Here is an 18,833-nt window from a genome sequence, read left to right on the forward strand (position 1 = left end):
CGTGCATTGCGCGCGTAGTGTAATCAAGGCTTAAGTGTTACGTCTGTTTGTCTGTGTTTGAATCATAAGAATAGAGATAGAAAACTATAGAGGACGAATGTCGCTGTTGTTCCCTTTGTTCTCGCTCAGAAACATGTCGGGTACATAAGTGTCAAACTGCATACTTTTTCGCGTTGACATTTATAGCCCCGCCTATCTCCGCCAGCAAAAGATGTTCCTGCAGCGACGCCAGCGACATTCTTCCTCTATAGTTTATTACCTCTATTATCATAAGTGATCGTTTCCAAGAGTGCATTGTACCGACTTGTGTGCAACTTGCCCACTTCCACGCAACCTTCAAAATTTCTTCTATGATTGGTGCCCCCACTAACTTGCATTTGAAACCTTCTGAAACGTCGATAAAGTAGAACTTATTGCATGATGTTGTTGTTTTCGTATTCAAGTCTGTCAGCTGTCAAACGCCGGCAAACAAAAATTCCGCCAAACTTTTGCTTCGCTTTGTCGCTAGCTACCAAACTAGCACGCATTTTGAATTAAGTCGGATCTAAATTCAATTAATAAACCTTAACAAAACTTCGGTTTGAGTTAACATCATAATTATTGTACAAAAAGTGATCATCCCAGTGGTAGTGATTTGCTGTGATCGTGTTTCATGTTTATCCAGGAATAGAAATCCGACACGGAAACATTACGTCGTCACCGAACTAAACCATCCAAAATGTCGAAGGTAAACAAGTTCAATTACGATTACAAAATGTAATTCTAAGAGAAATCTTCCGATTTGCAGGACATCCGTTCGTTCTTCTCGATGGGGTCGAAGGCGAAGAAACCCGACCCACCGAAGGAATCGTCGTCCTCTTCCGGTTCGAGCAAGCGGAAGGTCATCGTGGACAGCGATGAGGAACCGGAAGATCGCAACAAGAAATCAGTTCCCACGCCCGAGAGGTCCAGTTCCCACAACAAGAAACGCCGGGTAATCGACTCCGATGATGAGGATAGCAAAAAGAGCCCGGCAAAGAAGAAAAGTAGTAGTTCATCATCCTCATCTAAGCCGGATTTGACCAAGTTGAAACCGGTCGATGCGGCGGACTTTTTCAGTTCTGCGCCGGTCAAAAGGAAAGAAGTCCCGAAACCAACCAAGAAAGCCATCAAGGAAGAAATCGAAATCCACTCTGATGAAGAGTTCGAGAAAACGTTGCTCGGGTTGGAGGAAGTGATACCGGAAACGCCGGAACCGGTCAAGAAGAAGGTGGTAAAGGAAAGCCCTGCCAAGAAGAAAGATGATAGTTCTAGTAAAAAGTTGGACAAGGAGAGTCCGGCGAAGAAGAAGGAGGAGAGCTCCGTTAAGAAGTTGGATAAGGAAAGTCCCGCGAAGAAAAAGGAAACTAATGGTCATGGACACCATGAGGACAAACAAAAAGACGAAAAGAAAAAAACGCCCACGCCGGAGAAGAAGAAGAAAGAGAAACCGGTGGTCGTGAAAACCGAAAGCACCAGTGATGGAGGAACAACACCAAAGAGCTCGAAGAAATCCGCCAATGAGTCCATCCTAACGGATGAGGAACGGTACGAGAGGAAGCGCATGTCCGCGGCGCTGTATCAGAAGTTTAAGAACCGGCAAGGGCCGGCCAATCCGGGCAGCAAGGAGATACCCAAGGGAAAACCCGATTGCCTGGCGGGGCTGCAGTTTGTGGTGACCGGAGTGCTGGAATCGATGGAGCGGGACGAGTGTGCTCAGGTATGTAGGGATCCAAATGTGTTCATTTGGACCCCCATAAGCTATATTGTCAGTAAAGTAGGAACTGAGTCACTTTTTAATAACTTGGGTACTATTTTCGACCTGGTAATTAAAAAGTTGATATTTGCAAAATGGTAAAATGGTCACTAAAATCACTTTTTTTGGTGATGGCAAATAGAAGAAAATCTGAAGCAGCTTTTCGGATTCAAAGTAGAGTAGAACGGGGCAAGATGAGGCTGATTGAATAAATTTCATTAAACTAAAGTCAAATACTGTTGACTTAGGGACCATTGAACTGCTGTCCTTGATGAAGTTATTAGGAATAATAAGAATTCTGGAACTATAAAATAAGGGTAAATTATCACAACTTGTGAAAATATTGTATTTTCTTATAATAAGTTACCAGAACCGCGTATTTGCCGCGGATTCAATTTTGGTCAACGTGGATTTGGAACGTGGAACATATTTTGGACTTCCCGTTCCAACCCTGATATGTTTCTTCTCATTGCTGTGTATAGTTGGAGTCCCTGCAGAGATTTTTCCAGTAGTTACTCTAGCAGATCTTCGAAAAACTTCTACAGAAATTCTTCCAAGAAAATCCCTAAAAATTCATTCCAGATCTTTTGATGAAATTTCATTAGGGTTTTTCGAGAAACCCTCAAGGATTTCCAATGTCAATTTTGTCAGTTATTTCTCATATGAATTTATTCGTAATTTCATCCACGGTTTGTCTCAGGAATTGCTCAAAAATTCTTCAAGGGATTATTCCAGGAAATCTAATAGGAACCTCCAAGAATCACTCGATAAATTCGACCAAAGATTCTAATCAAATGTCTCCATAAATTCTCGCATAACTTCTGATCTCGCCCTAAAAGCCATTGTAACCATGTGTGTAGCTCGTTGTTTCTGAGCTTTTGAATGTATTTTCATGTTACTTAACAACGGTATGGGGATGAAAGGATCATTATCTACCTGCCCGTGATGTTGGTTTGTGTGCTTATTTTTTCATTTGCTCAGAAACAACGAGCTACACACGTGGTTACCAATGGCTTTTAGGGTGTTATCTCAGAGTATGCAAGAATTTTGCTATATTCTATGTTGTCTCTCTTTTCGCAATCACTTCTAATCAAAGCCGTAGCGTTGCCTCATGGCGCCCTTGGCAAACCTCCATTTGTGCGCCCCCTAGTCAAAGTGAAAACTCAAAAACTTTGTTTGTCTTTAAATGGAACAAGTTTACGTTAAATATATTGAAAAAAAAAATCCAAGAGGTTTCGTTTTGAAAGAGTATTATGCTGAATTTCACGGCTTTACTAAATTTTGAAGTTTATGAAACTGTTTGTAAAAATCTAACATACCTTGTATAAAAGAACCGTCTGGTGATATTATCAAGATAATTTTTAGACGAAATTCCAAAATTTGAATGCATGTTTATAAAAAAAAACCGCAGATAGTGCTTGATACATAAGACAATTAGTTTGAAGTTTTTTGTGAAATGCAATGAGCAAAAGCATATAATTTGTTAGAGGCTCCAAAAACGTTAATTAAAGGAATCTTATTTATATTATTGAATCATTCATTTTTGCGTAGTTTTTTAGATTGTTTCTACAGTTTTCCGTAGAAATCGGCAGTTGATCCTGTCAATAAAATTTTCAGCACAAATTTATTCATCTAAAAAAAAATGAGGCTTTAAAAATTTCCCTATGTTCTTACTTTTTATTAGTATCACTAAAATTCATCCAAGTCAATTTTTAAATTATCTCCAAGGACTTATTAGAAAACATTAATAATTTGAGAACATTTGTTGGGCAGAACCAGAAGGATATTTGTAAATTATTTTAAGTTATATTTATTTATTTATTTATCCAGCTTTTTACGCTGGGTAGCTATAAAGTTCTGGATCACCCCCACTTGATGTTTCTTGTCTACACTATAATTTTTATGGTTAGATCTCAGCAATCCTAGAAGGATAGAAAAACTTTGATGTTGACAATAGTCGTCAGATTTTTTTTCAATCCAACTAACTTGATCAAGTATTAATTTTTTTTATCTATTTTGAACTCGTATACGATTACAAACAGTTTGTTTTTGCAGGTTTACAACACTCATCGAGTCGAATTAGCCATATAAATACTAATTTACTAAATATTGGAACATGGACTTCAAAGCATGAACTGTTCGTTTGAAATCTTCAATGAGGTCGTGCTGGCCTATGCAGTTGAAATTCAATTAAACTAACACCAGTATATCTGAAAGGCATAAGCTAGAATAATAATTTGTCTAATGCTTAAAAATCTGCCAAATTTCGCTGTCAGACAATCGATGGGTATGGCCTGATCCAGAAGAACCAAACAGTATTCAAACAGCTCGAAATTGTGTTGGAAATCTATCAAATGTCGCTAATATATGATTTGGGATATGGGTACCTGAATATACATTTCATTTATGCGAGATTTCGGAAAGAAAGAAGCATGATTGTGTGTTTAGGTTTATTTTATTCATACGGCCAAGACTAAAAAAATTAAGTTAGATTGCACGGTTTTTCGATTTCTTGATCCAAGTGAAGGTTGTTGATTGATGATTATTTTTTGGAATGGAATATTAAAATGTAGGGACATCTTCTTCTAAGTTTGTCTTGAACAGCAGAAATCTATGTCGGAAGCCTGATATTACTAGTAACAATAACTGAGATCAGATCTCTTCAATGTCCATATGTACCTATTATGCGATGTTCAAATTAAAACCCACGTATTCGATTGATTGGGGAGCCTAAAATCACGTGAAATAAATAAATTGAACAAATTAATCCGAAACATTAATAAAATTTGATTTACGAAATTCTCCTAGGTGCAACACGAATGTGGTGAAAATTTTTGACAATTTAATAAACAAACCAGAATTACAGCCTGCTATGATTTTGCTATAAAATCTGTTAGCAAAATATGTCATAATCATATCACCCCTCGTTTTTTTATAGCCAGCGTAAAAACCTGGATAGTTTTATTCGTAATATAACCATCTTGGGACGGACCTGGTGTAGTGGTTAGAACACACGCCTCTCACGCCGAGGACCTCGGATCGAATCCCATCCCCGAGATAGTCACTAAAAATTTCAGTGACGACTTCCTTCGGAAGGGAAGTAAAGCCGTTGGTCCCGAGATGAACTAGCCCAGGGCTAAAAGTCTCGTTAATAAAGATAGAAAAAAAAAATAAAAATAAAACCATCTTTGCTCAAAACTTATTTCTTAGCCAAATATAAGAAGACTTTACCTGTAAATACTACCATTACTAAGAGCCTGAAATACTCACGTTTTCTTATGTCATTGATTGTGCGAGAATCCGCTCCTTAAATCTGCGGGATCCTGCTGAGCATCTTGTAATCAAACTTTCCTTTTTGTAAAAATCTTACGCAAGATAATGTAAGATTTCTGCTCATTATTTTATAACAAAAAAAATCTTCCCAGAATTTGCGTTTAGGATTGCATGAAATTTATGCTCAAGTTTCTTTGAATATATTTTAAAGAATTTTGTTGATATGATGATACAATAAAACTGTGTTTGAAAACCTATCTAAGCTATCTAAGTGATTATCGACCTTCTCAAAGTTTGAAGAAATGTAGTTTTACCAATAAACAGTATAGAAAGCGTAATTGCGGAAGGATCTAGTGTGATCAAATTAATATAATTGATAAAAACTACTAGCTCATTCTCATTTCAAATATCAATCGAACATCACAAATCAGATTTATTTGTAAAACATTTTTCACGGCTATTAGAGCTCACAAAAGAAGAGCGTTGAAGCCTAACTGCTTAAATTTTGGAATTTGGAAGTAAATTTTAAAAAATAATATATATAAATTTATTTATATTTATAATTTCAAGTACTTCTAAAAAGACTCTTCAACTTATGAATTCTGTAATATATAAACAGGGATGTCAGGTTGTTTTTTTTTTTTTTCAAAAATTTTGATGGTTTTAGAAATTTTAACTAGAAAAGACTTGGTTTTCTATGTATTATATGGAAAACCTTAGAATGTCACTATAAATTTGTATCTAGATCTTCCAGATTTTTGTAAAATGTAGACTTAAAAATCTGGAATATTCCAGACAAATCTGGAAGTTTGGTAACGCTGCTTTTGAAATGAACCTAGATTTTCTTAAATTTTTCACTGATATGTTTTCCATTTGTTTTCCGTTGGATATGTTTGTCCCAAAATTTTGCCATGTGCTCATTTTGGCGCCCCCTGACGGCTGGCGCCCTTGGCGGGTGCCAACCTGGCCAACCGCACGCTACGGCACTGCTTCTAATTAACTTTCCTGTTTCTTATGTTTCTTACTAGGTCATCAAGGATTTCGGCGGCAAGGTGGTCGGTTCCGTGTCGAAGAAGTTGACCCACATGGTAGTCGGCGAGGATGCTGGACCGTCCAAGCTGGCAAAGGCAGACGAGCTTGGAATTCCACAGATTTCCGAAGACGATCTGTTGGATTTGATCCGGGAAAAGTCAGGACTTCCCAAGAAGGGCAGTGGCTCAAGCGGTGCCAAAGAGGAGAAAGTTAAACCTAAAGAGGAGAAGTCGCCTTCTAAAGAGAAGAAACGTAAAACAACTGAACATGATTCGGAAGCCCGGAAAAAGAAAACGACACCCGAAAACAAGCGAACTCCGGATAAGAAGCACTCCGAATTTAGCTCTCCAGTAGCGAAGCTGCCGAAAATCCCAAAGATCGAAAAACGTTCCCCCGAGGCAAAGCCCGTCAAAATCGAGAAGAGTTCGCCTGTCAAAAAATCACCGATAAAGTCGGAACCAATAGCTCCCATCAAACGAGAAGTTACCTCCTACCAGAAGGACATCAACAGCACCGAAAACATGGCCTGGGTCGACAAGTATAAGCCGACATCCGTTAAGCAGATCATTGGCCAAAGTGGCCCGGCCAGCAACGTCCACAAGCTCATGAACTGGCTTTCCAAGTGGCATTCGAATCACGATGGCAAAAAGAAGCTCGTCCGACCGAGTCCTTGGGCCAAAAATGACGACGGTGCGTACTTCAAGGCCGCCCTTCTGTCCGGTCCCCCTGGAGTGGGTAAAACCACTACAGCTACCTTGGTTTGCAAGGAACTGGGATTCGATGCGGTCGAGTTCAATGCATCCGACACCCGTAGCAAGAAGCTCCTGAAAGAAGAGGTCTCCGAGCTCCTGAACAACAAATCCCTGTTCGGATATTTTACCGAGGGAGGCAAGGGCGACAAAGTTAGCAAGAAGCACGTTCTCATCATGGACGAGGTGGACGGAATGGCCGGAAACGAGGATCGCGGCGGGATCCAGGAGTTGATTGGCCTCATCAAGGACAGTCATGTGCCGATTATTTGCATGTGCAACGACCGAAACCATCAGAAGATGCGGTCGCTGGTGAACTATTGTTTCGATTTGCGGTTCAATAAGCCGCGTGTTGAGCAGATTAAGGTAAGTCGGTTGATAGTGTATTTAATACATACCATTAGTATGCACTCTTAAAAATAATGAAAATTACTCTGGACGTAATTCTGGTTATGACTGAATGATACATGATGTAAGTGATGGAACGACACAAAAACGTGTCCTTGAAGATGTATTGAACAAAAAATGTAATTTTACATGTTAAAGGACACGAAAACGATGGAACTGTGATCGTCATTTCCCGAATCAGACACTAACGTATTTGAAATTGGACACCAATTTACGTCATTCGGCTCGCTTCTTTTATGTGCATCCCAAAAGACGTAAATCACATTATTTTTTGGTACTGTGTGGAATCGCTTCATCAAGATTGCAACACTCTGGTTGAACATTGCAAGACATCAAGTAAAAGCTAAAACATTAATAATGAGAATCTCGAAATCCTTATTATCAGGGCTGACATTTGCTACAGAATGTCTGAAATTTATTGGTTGGATTCTGGGAGGAATTCATGATACCTAATAGGATTCAACCCCATTTCCCCGGATCCAATTACCCAAACCCAAACGCCATTACCTCGAATTTCAAATCCCCGAACGACCCATCATCCCGAATTCCAATACATATCATAAGTGTTGGGTCCCAGTTGTTATCACAACACCACGGTGTACTAAAATTAAGAAGGTGATATACTCCGAAAACTGACAGCTACTTGATGACGTCATTCCTATCCACCTCGAACAAATTTGCGAAAAAAATGATCTAGTGGTCCGGAAGGTATATGGTACGATAGGAGTGACGTCACATGTTTATAATGAAACTCGATATTTACATCAGTGAAGAGACTGCCTTGTTAATTTTTATGCCGTGTCACAACACCATGGAAACAACCAATCTCAAAATTGTATATTTTTAATCACAGCAACCCTTGTACGACTATATAAGGGCACCGACTGACACCTCAGTCTTCATTAGTTATTTGACTTCCAATATTGTTCGTTTAGTTGAGGAATAGATTCTCGTGCACATTCTCAACGTGGAAAAATAAATACTCACACGTCAGTTTATATGGCACTTTCATAGAAGCACGCACCTTGCATTCAATGTACAATCGAACATAATGCGTTACATGTGCGTTACTTGTTGATTTTGTTAGCTACGACGCCATCCAATATATGGCAAACATGGTGGGAGAATATTTTGGTGTGACAAAATTATTTAGGTGTGAGTCTATTAGAGGGCAAAATCCTCAATAAATTAACATTTAATTGTAGCAGTAAAAGTCAAGCTCTTTTCATTCCGGAAGTAATCCGGACATAACAATTTGGCGACGAGGATGGGATAACTACAGCAAGCAGTACTCCAAATGGCAGAGCTCCTGCAGAAGCTAGCGCAACCAACACCAACCCCTAGCAACCCGGAGCAAACACTCTAGGCCTTGGCAACCAACATCAGTGAATTTTCGTTCGACGCGGAAAACGGAGTCACTTTTGACAAGTGGTACAGCCGGTACACGGACCTGTTCGAGACGGATGCCAGGAATCTGGATGATGCTGCCAAGGTGCGCCTGCTGCTGAGAAAGTTGGACACGCCGTCACACAGTCGGTACGTTAACTACATCCTGCCGAAGCTTCCCAAAGACGTCGATTTAGCCAGCACCGTCGAAACCCTCTCGAAAATTTTCGGCGTGCAGACCTCCATCTTCAATAAGCGGTACCAGTGTCTCCAGCTAGTCAAGTCAGAAGCGGACGACATCATCACGTACGGAGGGAAGGTGAACCGTGCATGCGAGGATTTCGATTTCAAGAACATGAAGATCGACCAATTCAAATGCTTGGTGTTTGTGTGTGGCCTCAAAGGTCATTCTAACGCAGACATCCGAGCCAGGCTACTTTCCCGAATCGAAGGCGAAACAGCAGAAGCTCCCGTCACTCTCCAAACCCTGATCGACGACTATCAGCGGCTCGTCAATCTCAAGGCGGACACATCGATGATCGAGCGCCAATCATGTTCGAAACCATCGGTCCACGCGGTCCAGGAGAAAAAAGGAAACTCTCATCAGCAGTCTTCAAAAATGGAAGGTAAATCACCTCGTAGTCCTTGTTGGCAATGCGGACAGATGCACTTTGTGCGCGATTGCCCATTTTCCAACCACCAGTGCAAACAGTGCAACCGGATTGGCCACAAGGAAGGCTATTGTGGCTGTTTTTTTTAAACCGAAATCAGTTTCATCCGGGGAGGAGAAAACACACGCCAAGCCAAACCCAGCAAACAAATCAAGCAAACCCCGAAAAGCCAAAGCCAGATGGGTGTACATCGTGAACCACATCGCTGAAAGTTCCAGCAAGCGTAAGTACGTGCCAACCTTTATCAACGGCGTTTGGACACGGCAAGTGACATCACCGTGATCTCAAAGCAAACGTGGAACTGTTTGGGCAACCCTCCGATGAAAAAACCAACGATCCAAGCAATCAACGCGTTGGGTGAACTGCTTCATCTGATGGGTGAGTTCCAGTGCGACGTCAGCATCACCGGCAAAACCGCTCGGGGAAGATGTTTCGTTACGACGGCTGCCAACCTCAATCTGTTAGGCATCGACTGGATTGAGCTTTTCGAGCTGTGGTCGGTTCTCCTCGACTCCGTCTGCAAGCAAGTAACGGCGAAGTCGGTCAACCAACAGATCCGTGAATTCCGAACGAAGCACGCGGATGTTTTCAACGATTCACTGGGACACTGGAAGAAAATGAAGGTAAAGCTTTTTCTAAAACCAAATGCCAAACCTGTTTTCTGTCCCAAGCGACCAGTTCCCTTCAACACGATTCCGCATCTGTGCGGACTACTCGACGGGACTCAACGAAGCGTTGGAACCCAACCACTATCCGCTTCCAACACCGGAGGAAATCTTCGCCCAACTCAACGGCAGCAACGTTTTCAGCGTAATATACCTCTCCGATGCGTACCTGCAGCTCGAGGTGAATTAAGAGTCCAAAAAGCTGCTCACCATCAACACGCATCGTGGGTTGTTTCGTTTCAATCGCCTGGCCCCCGGAGTGAAATCAGCACCTGGGGCATTCCAACGTGTGGTGGATGGAATGATTGCGGGCATACCTGGCGTCCGCTCTTTCATCGACGATGTCATCGTGTTCGGAAAGGACATGAAGTCACACGCAGCTTCACTCAACCTACTCTTCCAGCGACTAAAGGAGTATGGCTTCCACGTCAAAGCCGAGAAGTGCCACTTCTTCCAAACACAACTCGGTTATTTGAGGCATATCGTGGACCACCGAGGCATCCGTCCAGACCCCGAAAAAGTGAAGGCTATCGTTGCACTCCCACCGCCAACCAATGTCTCCGAACTTCGATCGTACCTGGGTGCGATTAACTTCTACGGAAGGTTCGTGCGCAATATTCACGAACTGCGTCATCCGATGGACCAGCTGCTGAAGAAGGACGTGAAATTGCGATGAACTCCGGAATGCCAGAAATCTTTCGACCAGTTCAAGGCGACGCTTCAATCAAATCTGCTCCTGATGCATTACGATCCCAAGCTTCCAATCGTCGTGGCAGCGGACGCATCAAGCACTGGCATCTGGGCAGTCATCTTTCATCAATTCTCTGATGGCAGAATGAAGGCGGTGCAACACGTTTCGAGAACGCTCGCACCCGCCGAGCGTAACTATGGACAACCTAAGAAGGAGGCTCTCGCGTTGGTGTATGCGGTGACGAAATTCCACAAATATTTGTTGGGACGACATTTCACACTGCTGACCGACCACAAACCACTCCTGTCCATCTTCGATTCCAAGAAGGGCATTCCGCTACACACTGCGAATCGACTTCAACGGTGGGCACTCACTATGCTGAACTACGACATCGAGATTCAACATGTGTCTACAGCGAGTTCGGGTGTGCAGACCTGTTATCCCGGCTGATCGATCGAACCAAGCAACCCGAGGAAGAATACGTCATTGCAACACTCAGCCTCGAGGAAGATCTGGTAAGCATCCTTTCCGACGCCGCCGAGAAAGTACCTGTTTCTTTCGCAGTGCTGCGGAAGGCAACATCAACGAACGCCACACTCCAAACTGTCGCAAAATACATCCGTGACGGTTGGCCCAGCTGCTCCAAGAATCTTTCCGCTGCAGTTCAATCCTACTTCCAACGTCGAGAATCGCTCAGCGTTGTCGACGGTTGCATCATGTTCGGCGACAGAGTCGTCGTCCCCGACGAGTTCCGACGAAGGATTCAGCAACAGTTCCATCGAGGACATCCGGGAATGGTCCGGATGAAGGCGATTGCACGAAGCTTTGTGTACTGGCCCGGCATCGATAGCGAAATTGAAGATTTCGTCAAGCGCTGCAACCCGTGTTCGACTGCAGGCAAGACTTCTACCAAGACGACACTGGAATCCTGGCCCGTTCCTTCCAAACCCTGGTCGAGGATCCATATTGAATATGCACGTCCAGTAGATGGGGTTTACTTCCTGGTAATAGCAGATCCTTATTCCAAGTGGCCCGAGGTGCACGTAACCAAATCGACGACAACGAAAGCCACGATCAAATTGCTGAATCAAACCTTCGCAACATTCGGCGTTCCAGAGGTAATCGTTTCGGCACCCAGTTCTCAAGCCACGAATTCCAGAGTTTCTGTACCAGTCAAGGTATCCGCCACATTCGCATCGTTCCGTATCATCCACAATCAAATGGCCTAGCCGAAAGATTCGTGGATACCCTGAAGAGAAGCCTTCGGAAAATCCGTTCAGGGGGAGATACACTAGAAGAAGCTTTGGTCACATTCCTGCAGGTTTACCTGGCCGAAATGATGTTCGGCAGACCGCTACGCACCGTTTCATCATTACTCAAGCCAAGCAGAAGCGAAGGAAAAATCATATCCAGAGACAGGACGAAGCAAAACGACGCTTTCAACCGGAAGCACGGCGCAGTCAAGAGAGGTTTCCAGCACGGAGATACCGTGTTCGCCAAGGTTTATCAAGCAAACTCCTGGCAGTGGGAACCAGCAACCGTCATCGAGGAGATTGGATCTGTAAACTACAATGTATTCCTTGAGGAGAGACATCGCTTGATACGGTCGCATGCCAACCAGCTAAAGACACGTGTTCAGGAAAGCAGTTCAGCAAGTCAGCCTTCTCCACTATCGATATTCATCGATGGTTTCGGACTCCCAACTCCAGTAGAGACGTCGCCAACCGGCATTCAGGACGAACTTCCAGTGCCGCAGCAGTTCGAAGAACCACTGACGGCCAGTCCAGATATATCCTACCTGACGGAAGGTTTCTCAGAGGATGAAGCCGGAAGCAACGACGAGTCCATAGGCGAACCAGCCGAGGACGAAACTCCGAATGCAGCTCCAGTTGCAACGGATGTAGCAGCCCAACCGACTACAGTAATCCTGGAGAGAGGACGGCGCATGATTCAACTTCCAGCCCGGTTCAAGCCATATTGGATGATGAAACCTTAAGGGGGGAAATGTTGGGTCCCAGTTGTTATCACAACACCATGGAAACAACCAATCTCAAAATTGTATATTTTTAATCACAGCAACCCTTGTATGACTATATGACCCAAATAGCCATAGCGGTAAACGCGCAGCTATTAAGCAGGACCAAGCTGGGGGTCGTGGGTTCGAATCCCACCGGTCGAGGATCTTTTCGGGTTAGAAATTTTCTCGACTTCCCAGGGCATAGAGTATCTTCGTACCTGATACACGATATAGGGTAACGGTCGTATTTTGAACCCCCTAAGAAAGTAATTTTAGTTTTTCGTCCCGATTAATTAATTGCACAACGTAATCAAGTCAAAGCACATGCCAAAATGTAGAGAAAAACTTCCTCTACGAGATAAAATTGCCCATACGGTCATGTAGGATCCAAAAACCGTCGAAAATAATTGAATTGTGAAGCAATGCTTTTCATTGTTTTGGACACACCAATATATTTTGGACCCTCAAAGTATATATTTTGGACCCCCGGCATTTTTCATCGTTTGGCGACAAAGTCCACGACACTAGTTGTAAATTTCCAGTATGTTGGAACATGTTTAAATCTTGATGAAACTATAATAATTTGCTTCGAGAAAAATATAAAGATGGCTAAAAAAAGGTTTATTCTTGTGTTACGCGGTATGGAAATCTGTGGTGGAACTGATATGCGATTATTTCACATCATGAGACAATTCGACATGATGTCTTTTTTATAATTTTACCGAGCGAACAGTTTAGTCTCTTTAGTGTAGCGTACCTGAAAGATCACAGGAAGATATGTTGAAGACTGATATCAATTTGTTATTTTGGCAGTGAATGATATTTGAATTTTTCTTAGCATGTTGAAATTTTGTTTCTAATGTGTTTCCTTGAGTCGATATTGAGTCATGGAACATTGACTCATGGAGGTTTCACTGTATTTCAGTTTCCGTGTAACTAACGGAAAAAATGATTAGAAATTACTTCAATTCCACCAGGCTCTTCCTCTGTGATAGGTTGGTTGTAGAAAAAAATAAAATATCCAAATTTTTGTATTACACCTTGAATTATACCCAGGCATTTGTAGGTTATGAAACGATACAATTTTTCAAACATTATAAAACTTTTCTAATATGCGTGTTATGGCTCAAGGTTTAAACCAAAAATAAAATCATCTTGATGACTCGGAACAAGAAAAATTATCAAAAATTTCAAAAGGTATCCCGTCCAAAGGCGGGGTTGGGTATTAGAGCGTTAGTAATAGTTTCAGGCACACCATGTTATGTTGAAGTCTCTTTAAACCTTTTTATGCTTGCAGTTAATCCGGGTGAAGAGTACTAGAGGCTTCAGAGAATCCTTCAAAGACTATGACGCGACTTTTCTACAGAATTTTCAAAGAAAGACTCCAAGATTGTTGAGTGCTTTCATCTGATATACTTTTAGGTATTCCTCCAGAGATCCCTTCAGAATTTCCTTTAAAGAATTAATTCTTGCAGTGATTTTTCAAGAGGTGTTTCGAAGAATTTCTCCAAGAAATCATTAAGCACTCCAACGCTACTACCTACATGGATTACTTTGATTTTTTTTTCCCAGACACTATCCCAGGATTGCCTTTCAGATATTTTTTCGTTTATCCCTCCAATTGTTACTCTAAGATTTTCCCAGCTGTGACTCTAGAATCTAGGATCTAGATCTTTCCAAAATTCATACTGGAGTTTTCCAAGAAAATATATAAAGGCTTATTCTGAGTTTTTACAGAAACACGTTTATTGTTTCTTGTTCAAAAACCACGACCTATTTTTACGTAATTCATTCAAGCATTTTAAAATGGATTTTATGGATTTCGCTGAGTGCAGCAATATTTTTATGAATTTTGCCTAGCCGATTTTTTTTGCACAATATTAATGATTTTTTTCAGCTGATTCTGCTGATTTTCAGCATTCTATGTGATCGTCGGGATCATGTACTAAGTATGATCAATGATCATGATCAGTGGTTTGAACAATTTTGTTAAAGACACATCTTTTTAGGTAATTAGAAGTATGAGTTAGATATGACTTAATTTACATGTGCACACAAGCGCCAAGTAGCTACATAACTGTGCTTCAAAATGTTCATGATCGTCATAAGGCTTCTGGATAACTTTGCTGGAGACACCGACATTGTTGATAGTAAGGACATATAGTTCAATTCAGGTGATGCTTAACTTTTTGGGGAATGTTGCAATAATCATCTGGGTTGTTGAAATATCAACTCTTTCATAATTATGGTCGGTAGCGTATCATTATCAAACTCTCGTTTCCCCCAGGGTGCCATGATGTCCGTTTGTTTCAAAGAGGGCCTTAAACTTGCCCCAGGTGCCCTCGAGGAGATCATCTCTGGGACAGGAGGAGACGTTCGGCAGACGCTCAATCATCTGGCTCTGTACAGCGCCGGAAAGTCCATTGGCGCAGGCAGCCTCAGCGTCGACCAAGCCAAGAAGGAAGCGGAAACTGCTCGTAAGGATGTCAAGATGGGCCCATGGGACGTGGTCCGCAAGGTTTTCTCCGCAGAGGAACACAAAACCATGTCCATCCATGACAAATCGGATCTGTTCTTCCACGATTACAGTTTAGCACCTTTGTTCGTTCAGGAGAACTATTTGAAGGTGGCGCCTCGAGTACCTAAATCCCAACTAATGGATCAGGTCGCCCTCGCAGCGGACAGTTTGAGTCGGGGGGACATGGTTGACCGGCGAATCCGATCCAGCATGGCATGGTCGCTCCTCCCTTTGCAGGCCATGTACAGCTCGGTTCTTCCCGGTGAATACATGGAGGGTAACTTCACCGGCCAAATCAATTTCCCCGGATGGTTGGGCAAGAACTCCAAAGCCTCGAAACGGAAACGCTTGGCCCAGGAGATTCATGATCACACCCGGATCAGCACATCCGGTTCGCGTCTCTCAGTTCGGTTAGACTACGCTCCGTTCCTGGTGGATGCAATTGTGCGGCCTTTGAAGGAAGAAGGCTCCGAAGGGGTCCCTCAAGCACTCGACGTCATTAAGGAATATCGCCTGCTCAGAGAAGACTTGGAATCGCTGGTCGAGCTAACCTCGTGGCCCAAACAGAAAAATCCCATGGATTCGGTGGACGGAAAGGTGAAAGCTGCCCTAACGAGAGCCTACAATAAGGAAATCGCTCCATACTCTTACTCGGCGGTCAACGCGGTGAAGAAGAAACGAGCCGAAGCTGCCGACGAAACGAGCGAACTGTACGGAGAGGAAGGGGAAGAGAACGCCGCGGCAGTCTCCGACGAGGAGAAAGAGGACGACGATCTGGAGAACAATGCATTCATAAAGGTAAAGAAGAAGCCGGCAACGAAGGGAGCTGGCGAAGGAGCGTCTGCTAAGGCGACTAAAGCAAGCAGTTCGAAGGGTAAAGCTAGTACTTCCGGAAAAGGTAAGAAAAAATAGCGATTTGGAGCGAGATTTTTCAGGTATACCCTACATGTTAATGTTATATGAATCTGAATAAATTTAGGTTTTCTGTATTAACTCGAACGTACACGTAGAATTGATGTTTCCGAAATTCATGATACCATGCGTATAGCACGGTCGGTTCGATTATATTACTAGATTTGCGATCTGATTGGAAAATTTTATGGGAAGTATGCTGCCGTTCTACGCATATTTGTCCCGCAGTCCATAAGGTTTACATAGAACATGGGACAAGTAGGCGTAGAAGGGCAGTATGCACTTCAACAGAAAAGTAAACGCCTATCTCGATGCGTGGGAAATTTATTGCAAGAAATGCTCAAGAAAAGCATTTTTCTTTGATCGCAGTACATTGTTGAAAAGGAATGTAAATTCAAATAGAGCTCACTGTAGAAAATTTCTTTCGCAGAAATTTTTACTTTTCTTGAGCGGAACAGCACACCTATGCGATTTCCACGTGTACCGTCTGCTTACAAGGAAAGCATCATCAGCTCTTCAAGAATAAGGGTACTAGAGCAAGCAAAGTCCTCGAGCCTCTCGAACTAGTAAATTCGGATCTACAGTATTGGACAAAACATTTGCAACTTTTTCGATTTTCCATACAAAATGACCAACTTTGGTAAGTTATATCTCAGTTATTTATGGACCGATTCGAATGAAATTTTGGCAGAACATCAGACATAACTTGAATTTTAACATATGTTTTTGAGTGATTTTTCCAATCACAAGTTCAAAAGCAGTAACGGTTTGACTAGTGAATTTTTTGTCGATTTTTTATAAATGTTATAACTAAACATATTGAAGGAATAGCTTCATGATATCTTCAGCAAAGTTGAAGATTTCAACGAGATGAACAAGTTTGCTGAAGACAGTTTTTGTGTAGGGCTATCAGATTTTGAGATAAATGGTTTTGAATTTTTCGACGAAAATTACACTTTGGATAAACCGATATAACTTATAAATTCGTGATTGGAAAAATTATTCAAAAATATATGGTAAAATTCAACTTATATCTGATGTTCTGTGAAAATTTCATTCAAATCAGTCCTTAAATAACTGAGATATAGCTTACCAAAGTTGGTCATTTTGTATGGAAAATCGAAAAAGTTGCAAATGTTTTGTCCAATACTGTATGTGGGCCGATGGAGAATGCATCGATAGACGAGAGCAGATATTTTCTGACGTTCATCGCAGAGGCGTCGCGTCCACATGTGCAACATGTGCACTGCACAGGTAGCAATTCGTTCAGGTACTATTTTTGAAATGCGATTCTATAAGGCCGGAACAAATTTGAAATTTTACTTTTGTCTCCCCCCCCCTTCAAAATTTTCAAAAAGTCAGAAGGGGCAAATAAATAAAATGTCTTATTTTCAGTGTAGATTTTCATTAGAGTAAGGTGGGGCAAAAGTTCGACCTTAGTGGTATAATCAAAGATTCCAGGAAAATAATAGCAGATGAAACAAAACAAATACCATTCAGCGAACCTTCAACATATTGGCTATAACTTTGCTGAACAAACTTGTGTCAAAATATTTGCCCATTTTTAGTTATAACAGTTTCAGAATTGATTGTCTTAAACGAACTTTTGCCCCACCGGTGGGGCAAAAGTTCGAATCTAGTGTGGGGCAAAAATTCGTTGGTTAAAACACAAAATATTAATACTTTTATGCCAGGCATACTTTATACCAGCCGTAAACGTATGTTTGCCGAAAAAAACACACTAAAATTTCATAAAAAAATGCCCAAAACAGGGTTAATTGTAATACATCTAAAAAATAGCAGTTTTTCGCAAAACTAAGTGAAAATATAAAATTTTTGTGACATTTTTCGCACGATCAGGCAAATTTCGCTAAATTTGAAGATAATATGTAGATTTCAGGAAATTTGAAAAATTTTCCGTGGGTTTATACATGGGTCGAACTTTTGCCCCGCAGATTCGAACTTTTGCCCCGCTATGGGCCAAAAATTGATTCCAACTATTTATGGAAAAACTAATACACGTCAAAGCATCCTTATGATAGGCCTTGAAACGCCCTTACATACAATATTGAAAAATATTTTATCTTCATTTGGTTCCATGCATCGAAAGTTTGACCAAATATTACAATATTTACATCGAAAAACAACAAATAGCCATAACTTTTCCAAATCTCAATCAATTTTTATGATATTTGGAATGAAAGTCTCTTACTTGAATAACATTCGAACCACCATGACATTTCTAAGTTTTGATTTGATTTGAGCTAGAAATCTTAAAAAGAAACTCTTGTCCCACTCGAACTTTTGCCCCACTTTACTCTATTCTTCGTGTTTTTTTAGCTAGCTTTGTAATTCGTCTTTACTGTATTATATGAGATAACAGGGGTTATTTGATTACAAGTCCTCAATCTATTTGTGTCACTGTAACTTTGTGGCCTATGACTTACATGAATTCTTCTTGGCATTACGTCCCCACTGGGACAGAACCTGCTTTACAGCTTAGTGTCCTTATGAACACTTTCACAGTTATTAACTGAGAGTTTTCTTTGCCAAAGTTGTCATTTTTGCATTCGTATAACATGTGGCAGGTACGATGACACTCAATGCCCAGTAGACCTGTTCATATTTAAAAAAATGTCTGGAAATCTACCAGTCAAGCAGTATTCCGAATTCTCATGCTAAGAACAATGTCTGGTCAAATTTTCAGCTCATTTGATTAAGATTTCAGTATGCTTCA

The 18,833-nt window shown here is 41.5% G+C and overlaps 1 protein-coding gene across 1 annotated transcript; it reads left to right on the forward strand.

Moving 5' to 3' along the window:
* Nucleotides 1-465: 465 nt before the first annotated feature.
* Nucleotides 466-16,183, forward strand: LOC5570075 (replication factor C subunit 1). Its single transcript, XM_021849036.1, has 4 exons — nt 466-727; nt 788-1,738; nt 6,076-7,194; nt 14,954-16,183. Exons 1-4 carry the CDS (start codon nt 719-721, stop codon nt 16,094-16,096), a joined length of 3,222 nt encoding a protein of 1,073 aa, XP_021704728.1. The 5' UTR covers nt 466-718; the 3' UTR covers nt 16,097-16,183.
* The last annotated feature ends 2,650 nt before the right edge of the window (nt 16,184-18,833 follow it).

The sequence above is a fragment of the Aedes aegypti genome, chromosome 3 (assembly GCF_002204515.2).
Source record: "Aedes aegypti strain LVP_AGWG chromosome 3, AaegL5.0 Primary Assembly, whole genome shotgun sequence".
NCBI lineage: Eukaryota > Metazoa > Arthropoda > Insecta > Diptera > Culicidae > Aedes > Aedes aegypti.